This window comes from Rhagoletis zephyria, unplaced genomic scaffold (assembly GCF_001687245.7).
Source record: "Rhagoletis zephyria isolate East Lansing unplaced genomic scaffold, Rhagoletis_zephyria_1.1 Rzeph_scaffold_02092, whole genome shotgun sequence".
In the NCBI taxonomy this organism is placed as follows: domain Eukaryota; kingdom Metazoa; phylum Arthropoda; class Insecta; order Diptera; family Tephritidae; genus Rhagoletis; species Rhagoletis zephyria.
The window spans coordinates 47,321-54,939 of record NW_016159176.1 but is presented as its reverse complement, the minus strand read 5'-3'; the positions used below and the strand labels follow the sequence as shown (position 1 = coordinate 54,939).

The 7,619-nt window shown below is 39.8% G+C and overlaps 3 protein-coding genes and 1 long non-coding RNA gene across 4 annotated transcripts in view; 2 read left to right on the top strand and 2 right to left on the bottom strand.

Annotated features, from left to right (window-relative positions):
* LOC108365986 (uncharacterized) overlaps window positions 1-597 on the top strand; it is a 19,930-nt gene extending 19,333 nt beyond the window's left edge. Inside the window, exon 3 of the long non-coding RNA XR_001848036.1 lies at window positions 457-597. This is a non-coding gene — a long non-coding RNA (uncharacterized LOC108365986). The remainder of the gene's footprint in view (window positions 1-456) is intronic.
* Window positions 598-1,534, top strand: JTBR (jumping translocation breakpoint protein JTBR). Its single transcript, XM_017620230.1, has 2 exons — window positions 598-1,093; window positions 1,170-1,534. Exon 1 carries the CDS (start codon window positions 617-619, stop codon window positions 1,079-1,081), a length of 465 nt encoding a protein of 154 aa, XP_017475719.1. The 5' UTR covers window positions 598-616; the 3' UTR covers window positions 1,082-1,093; window positions 1,170-1,534.
* Window positions 1,535-1,614: 80 nt separating this feature from the next.
* On the bottom strand, window positions 1,615-4,951 carry Patj (patj crumbs cell polarity complex component). Its single transcript, XM_017620228.1, has 2 exons — window positions 3,116-4,951; window positions 1,615-3,060 (listed from the first exon to the last, which is right to left on the bottom strand). Exons 1-2 carry the CDS (start codon window positions 4,757-4,759, stop codon window positions 2,008-2,010), a joined length of 2,697 nt encoding a protein of 898 aa, XP_017475717.1. The 5' UTR covers window positions 4,760-4,951; the 3' UTR covers window positions 1,615-2,007.
* A 1,601-nt stretch (window positions 4,952-6,552) lies between these two features.
* Window positions 6,553-7,619, bottom strand: part of LOC108365981 (ecdysone-induced protein 74EF) — a 46,348-nt gene continuing 45,281 nt past the window's right edge. Inside the window, exon 6 of the mRNA XM_017620226.1 lies at window positions 6,553-6,582. The gene's annotated coding sequence lies outside the window, so the exon portion shown is untranslated. The remainder of the gene's footprint in view (window positions 6,583-7,619) is intronic.

Here is a 7,619-nt window from a genome sequence, read left to right as displayed (position 1 = left end):
GCTCCTTTTCTTCGCAAAACAGAAAGGAGAATTCTATTGCCTGAGGGTTATAATCCCTAAGTGCGGCCGAAGGCCGCCTACGCAGAAAGGTGTTCTCTGCAAAAGGTGTTCAGCCCCCCTTCTTCGGCAACACAGAAATAATAATTCTACTAAGTAAAAATTCCGAATTAAAAATCCTCTTTTATTATTCAAAATTCCAGTCTGGTGGCATTAAGTTGTATCTATCTTAATCATCGTTTATATGAAAACTTTAACAATAAATTATATAAGAACTATAGGGTTGCTAGAAAAAAGGGGGGTAGTTTTGAAATCAGGGGGTCCTATTCTACCCCCCCTCATCCCCCCTTTTTCTAGAATTTGCCGTCCGTCTACTAAAATTTTCCCGAAGTTACTATACAACCATGCCACGATCTAAAAATCAAATTTCGATTTGAGTAACGTTCTATTTTATTTTAGCTAACAGGTAGAAACTTCAAGTTCGGACTCGTACGGGATCGCAACGTACTCATGCTTGGAAGGACTTTTTACACAGATTGGTCTGCACTTGGTATCAGCTGAGTTTGACACTGCACATTTGTTTGTGCTCATTACAGGGAAGAAATTCTTCAAATTAAAAATGTTAGACACCTGCCAACGACGTCACATGCTGCTTGGACTCAGCCTGCTAGTGTCTGCGACCGTTGTAGTGCTAATGGTGGAATCCCGTTTTCCGGACAGTGAAACTACTCGGCGCTCGCGTGCACAACAGTTCGTCATTGAAAACAATTCCACTTGCTGGCAACGAGAGGAATATACTGTAATCTTGGAGTGTCATCCCTGTACCGAATTCGATATTATAAGCAAAAGTCTTGGTGTCTGCATTCACACGCACTATAAAGAGGTGCTACGCTGCAAGAGTGGGGAGACGGTGACGCGTAGTTGCGATCGGGTGGCCTTGATTGACCAGCGTAATTTTATTAAATTCGAAATTACATGTTTTATTGTTGGTCTATTTAGCTACTTAGTATCATATGTACGAGAACGTATACTGACAAGGAGAACTCATTTAAAAATCGAACGAAGACTGAATCGCATGCAATAGCATTAAAACGAGGTACATATGTGCAAATCTATAAAATTTACCTATTGTGTCCGAGTTTTAAAGTATAATGCGTACTTATATTTTGCAGCTTTCCATTTTTCGACTTGAGTGTAGATGGTTGAAGATACTAAGGTTTGTATCCTAGTAAAGTTTTGAGATTTGTACGCTAAGTTTCCTAGATTAGTTAAAAGTTATTTTATTGGACGAGTTGGCCTAAGCGAGAGAAAATAGGTGTGTATAACTATTAGAAAATTTTAGTGACGGCCTTTGAAGCAAATAACTGAGGCCATTTTTGGCATCTCTGCTGCTCAGAGTTAGCGCAAACTGTAGGATACGCCCAGGTCTGAAGTTAATTCGAGCTTTTTTTTAAATTTAAACTACTCTTGATACATTAGAAGCGTGGCTTTGTTTTGATTTATGTATAATTTTTGGGCCATTATTAATCTTGTAAGAATAAAACATTGGATTATTTATTTAGTAATATATTGAATAACTTAATAAAAATTATAAGTTTAATAAAAATGTATAGCAAATACAATTAAATGAATAAAAACAGATTATGTAAAAAATGATTTTTTTAACTATAAATATTGCCAAGTAAAATGTATAAAAGATAAATACATGTAATTTAAGTACACTTGAATAACCGCCAATTTAGGATAAGTATGAACATCAAACTAGCGCCGTTCCTCAATCAATCCTTGCGTTAAATTTGCTCGACTGCTATTAATCGCAATACGTTGTCAATGCATCATGTACCTCTTTTGCTAGAGTAATACAATATAATATCGAAGTACATATATTCTAAGTGAATAACTCTAGCTATATCCAATGAATACATTAGGTGCACATAAGAAATTAATTTTGATTGCTCTTCGGCGACTGCTGTTTCTTTTCATTTCTTATTTCACTTATATATTTTTTACCTACTTCCTCCGATCGGATATCAAATCGGGCTCAACAATCGTTGTGGATGCATTGCTTAGCTGCATGGAAACGTTTTCACTACCACCCGTTACGCTCGTATCCATGGAAGCGTCTTCACATTTTGATTCATTGCTATTGCCGTTGGCACTTTTTAAAGAGGTATCCGTCATTGGCAAAGGCTTGGCCACACCAATGCGAACTACACCTTTTGGCGCACCCTTTAGAGCTTGAACTGCTTGATCCAAAGATGCATTTTCTAAATTGATTGAATTGACAAAAAGCAAACGATCACCAGGTATAAGGCGACCGTCTAATTGTGCCACCCCGCCAGGTACCAACGAGCGTATAACAATTAGCGTATCGTTTGGATCTAATGGATCTTGATAGTCCAGTATGGAGAAGCCCAAACCGCGATCGCCCTTGACCAGTTCGATAATCTGCGGCTCGGACGACCACATTGCCAATCCGGTGAGTGGCTCCAACGAGCGTGACTTCAACTTGTTGAACGAGTCGTCGTTGACCGAACCTGCAGTGGCCAAGCTGCCATCGGATTTGGCTTTCACCAATCGATCTGAAGCCGGTAGTAAATTCTCAAAATTGCTACTTAATTTTTTTAGTGTGTCATCTGAGAACGGCATTAGAGCAGTCTTTCCGCGTCCACAAACCATGCGCACATCTTGGGGCAACTCTTTCAGAATAGCCACTACTTCCAAATGATTCATGCCCAGCAAACGTTCGCCATTCACTTCCAAAAGCTCGTCGCCAGATCGAAGTACACCATTTACGCCAACGGGACCATCAGCCAAAATTGAACGAATATAATGATGAGGGCGTACTTCCCGTCCACCCTCAACGTCGACAGTGCCTTCAAGCGATATGCCCAAACCACCAACAGCAAACTTCTTAATTTGAGCGACTATAACATCAACATCGGTACCAACAATTTTTTTCCACTTGCGTATAATCTCTTGCTCGACATCTGGCGCTAGTATTGGATCGGTGTAGTATTTGTGACGTGAAATCAAACCTGTATTCTTAGCGTGCAGTGGTTCCTGGGCAAGAGAATGTTAATTAAGGTACAAAAAACATGATAATGGCTCAACTTACCTCGGCGGCAGCTAACTCACTCTCCGATTTGACAATCGAACCGATAGATACGTCGGTTGGAATAATTTTAGGAGTACCATCAATGGAGTCGCGCACTGCTATCATTTTTTTGCCTGAACCAAAACTACTCAAAGTGGTGGTTTGCACAGACGAGGACGCCGAAGTGACGCCCATAAATGTATCTGGCGCCATATCTGGTGGCAAATTGGTTATGCCATCCAAAGGCGCATCGCGGAGATCCTCCATGGCGTGGGCTGAAGCCAACGATTTGGCGATTGCTGCGGAGCGTTGCGAAGTAACAGGTGCTATTGGCGAAGGCAAATTGACTCTCGATGGTGTCGACGGCATACTCGGTATCTTGTCATTGGCAGCAATGGCCTGCTGCAATTGTTCGTACTTGGGACCACGTAAGTAACGCTCCAGTCGCAGATTAACTACTTGACCCGATTTCTTAAGTAATTCAACCGCCTGATGATTTGAGAATCCTTGCAACGATTGACCGTCCACCTCTATAATCCGATCGTTAACGCGTATACGGCCGCTCATGTCCGCTGCCGAACCTGGCGATACGCTTTTAACAAAGATGCCTGAAAGTTCCTCCTTTTCGCATACATATCCAGCTATGGTGATACCAAGTCCATTAGCATCCTTGGTCAACTCTACTTGCAGTTTTTCCGTTTCGGGTAATGCCAATAATTCCTCAAAATCTATAGTAGGAACGGCCATTGGTGGACGCTTTGAAATGTCGTCCGACCGGTAGATAAAACGATCATCTTCTGTGGTAGTTTGTGGCGTGGAAGCTGTAGAGCTTTCACCAAATATCTCCGGATAACCAGTAGAGATTAAGTAACGTTCCAATTCAACTGGGTCGACAAGTACTCGCGTTGGTACAATTGCACTTCCAGGTTCAAGTGAAAATTGTCCTGGCGAAGACTGCTCCATTGGACGCGCCACTACGAGACGCACGTGCGTACCCGATTGCCGCAGCACTGCTGCCACTTGTTCTGATACCATATCATGCAAATTTACATCGCCAATTTGCAAAATGTGATCGCCTGAACGCAAACGTCCGTCACGATCGGCGACGCCACCAGGCAAAATTGTCTTTACCGTCACACCAGAAGTCCGCGCTCCAATGATGCCAAAACCTAGTCCGGTGCCGTCATTAACTAACTCTATTGCTTGTATTTGCGCATAATCGGCAGCAAAGAGATCGCCTGCAATTTTAGAGTTTTGCGACTGCGGACGACCTTGATCATCCGATTCGATTGCGCACGCTAACCCCGCCGGTGTCAATTGTCCACTTCCTGGGCTGCTTGGTCCAGAATGTGGAGAAAGCGGTGCTGATGAGAAATCATACATAACATCGCCACCGTTGATGCTCAACACCAAGTTGCCAGCCACATCGATATCGAAGTCGTTGGGAAGCATTGATGGGTGTTGCGCCAATTGAGCGTTCAATTCAGATAGCGAATCCTGCACATGTACTATGGTGCGAAATACGGGATCTTGTAAAATATCCAAAATAGTCTTGAGGCTCTCTGCCGTCTGCATTTGCAGCTTTGCATCCTCAGATTCATCGATGCCCTTCTTCACGGCCTCGATCTGCTGAAGAGCACTAGATATGTCTGCACCTAAATGCATTGGAATGTATGAGTGATAACTTTACCACAAAATATAAAGATCAATTAAAATATTTTCTCGCTTTTGTTGCCTGCAATAGCTTGTAAATTGGCGAAATTATAAAATTTTCACTTGTCGATTTGCTTCGCTAATTAAATTACAAAAAGTGATAACAAGTAGGGAAATATAGTGCTGCCATTTTGCTAATAAGTGTTACCAATTTGAGGAAAGATTTTATTGGACTTATTTTTCGTCTTTTGTTTTTATGCATTCTTCTACACACTATTCGTAAATATTTACATAAAATGTGTTGTGAAGCGTTCACACTTTCAGTTATTTTAGAAATAACAGTCGCAATTTTAGTATCATGCAATACGTCTTATATTGCAATCCTTTGGAAGGAATAAACCACTTAACTATTTGCAATAGTTGTTGCATCAAAAGATAGAGAATTAAAATAACTTTCAGAACTATAGGAAAAAAAACTAGTTTAAAATCCATAATATGCCTTTTTTTCAAGCTCACAGTTAACGATCATGAAGCATTCGCAAGTGAACGACAAGTTTTGACAGATGTGTGTGAGCGTACATAAGTCCCCTTTCAAACACGTCAAGTCTTGAAAGCATTTTTTATCGCATTCTCTTTTGTGTTTTCTCTTTGATTCCACACGCATCAAGTTTTATTGAATTCAACTACTTGGTTCTTTAAACGGGAAGCAACGAAGAGATTAAAAGAGAACAAGAAAACTTGAAACGAATTGACGGTACGGAGGTATCTGTACTCTTCCCCTCTCTTCCCACCTCCTTCGCCAATGAACGAGCAGACTTGAAAGCAAGACTTGACGTGTCTGAAAGGGGACTAAGAATACAAATGGAATTCTTTGCCTTTGCGAACCATGGTACAATAAAAACAGGTAGAAGCAAATTTGATGTCAAACTTTCAAAAGTCAAAGTTTTCGAGAGAGTAAAAATAAAAATGAGCGCGTGTAAGGAAAAATAAAAAATTACAATTCCCCGGTTGACGTTTTTAAGTAAATTGGAAGTTTATTTTTATTTATTTATTTTCTTTAGTTAAAATTTGTTAATTTGTTTCTGATACATTGAGTAAAATATCATTGGAATTTTTAAGCATTTTAAATTATTAGTTGCGTTCCCCTACTTTTCTGGGTTAAAACCTGTAGAACTGTCAAAAAGCAAAATAAGCCAGCGGACCGAGTACGGGAACGCTTTCTGGTAAATTCCTGTAAATTCTGCTACTTCTTGCGAGTTAGGGATCGCAACAATTGTGTAATATATAAGACCAATTTATAAATACTGTTATAAAATAATTTTTATGAGCTTGCTATTTCCCAAAGAAAATCAAAGTTCTTTCTGCGTCTGCAGCCGTTTGTTGAGATGTTTCACGCGAAAGTGAATACGACATTTAAAGAAGAATATATCATTTCATTCATTTCTTCATGGAGTTGGTGCTTCTTTTATAGAAAAATGCATACGGCTTATGACCAGATTCATACCATGTAAATGCACCATAAATGATTTTCCATACAAAATCACTTCGTCATTATTTTGCACAAACACATGCATGCGCTGGAAGTGAGAGAAGGAGACAAAAAGTATGTGCTTGTATTTCGGCGTTTGAGTAACAGATGGCGCCGTTCCGGGGACGCATTTATACCCTAATCGTAGTATATGTATGTACATATTTAAGTTGATTGCACTTAATGTGGATTTGTTTCTCCTTCAGTAATCTATCAATGCATAATACGCGAAAACTTTTTGTCTTATCACACCTACTTGGCCTGTAGATGTGCAATACCGTTTTGTTTTTTCAAAAAGAGTTGCCACCTGAAAAAAAATGATTTCAAATTATTTATAAGTTAAATCAATTATAACAATGTGGGTATGTTGTTGTTGTTGTCGAAATGGTTGCATTTCTTAATTACATGTAGGAGGGTTGCCACCTGTTTACAAAGTTAAATTAAATATATGCAATAGTTTAAATAAATTACTTTAATATGGATATCAATCAAAAATGCTTCGAAGAAATTATATTTCCCTCATACTTCTAAGATTTAAAAACTAATTCAACTTGAGTTAATGGAATTATGTAATTCAAATGTATATCACAAAACGGATGTCTGACCAAAAAGGTCTAAAAAAGTTTTAGTTTGAAAATATTTTGAACATGGTTACCACCTGTTTACAAAGTTAAATTTGATGTACACTATTGGTCAAAGGAATTACTACCATATGGGTATCGATCAAAACGGCTTTTAAAGTACTTTATTTCTAAACTGTATGTAGGAGCGTTGCCACCCGTTTACATAACAAAGGTTGACTTAATTTAAGGCAATAAGAAATTTTAAATATGTATCCCGAAATTGGTGTCAGACGACAAGTGATTCGATCTCAGCCGGCTGGTCAAATTTGAATCGATTGGTCATGCGGTTCAGTTCTCTGGCTCGCACTCAATTTTTTCGTTGTGCAGTGAAAGCAACAACAATTGGTGACCAGGGATCATTTGATCGTATGCGTAACAGCGCCCTAATCCCATTTTCTAATTACAGATTAGGGAGGTATTTTACACGAAACAATAAGATTTTCTAACGAAATCTGCTAACTCTATACTCTTGCCACCAGCAGAGCTACCCACCCGGGCATAGGGCGTTTCGCCGCCCCTGTGGAAAACTAACTAACTAGGGATGAGGTTTACTAGGCTTGGCAGTATAAGTTCCTCGCCCCGCTCCAGCAAAACTTCGCGGATACCATCATGACCAGGGTAGGGCCAGTTTCCACTCACATGGGGCTCTCGGAACTCCGTTCTCTGTTTGACGGTAGGGGCCTCCAGAAACTGGGATTGTCTTGTTTCTGTTGTCCCACTT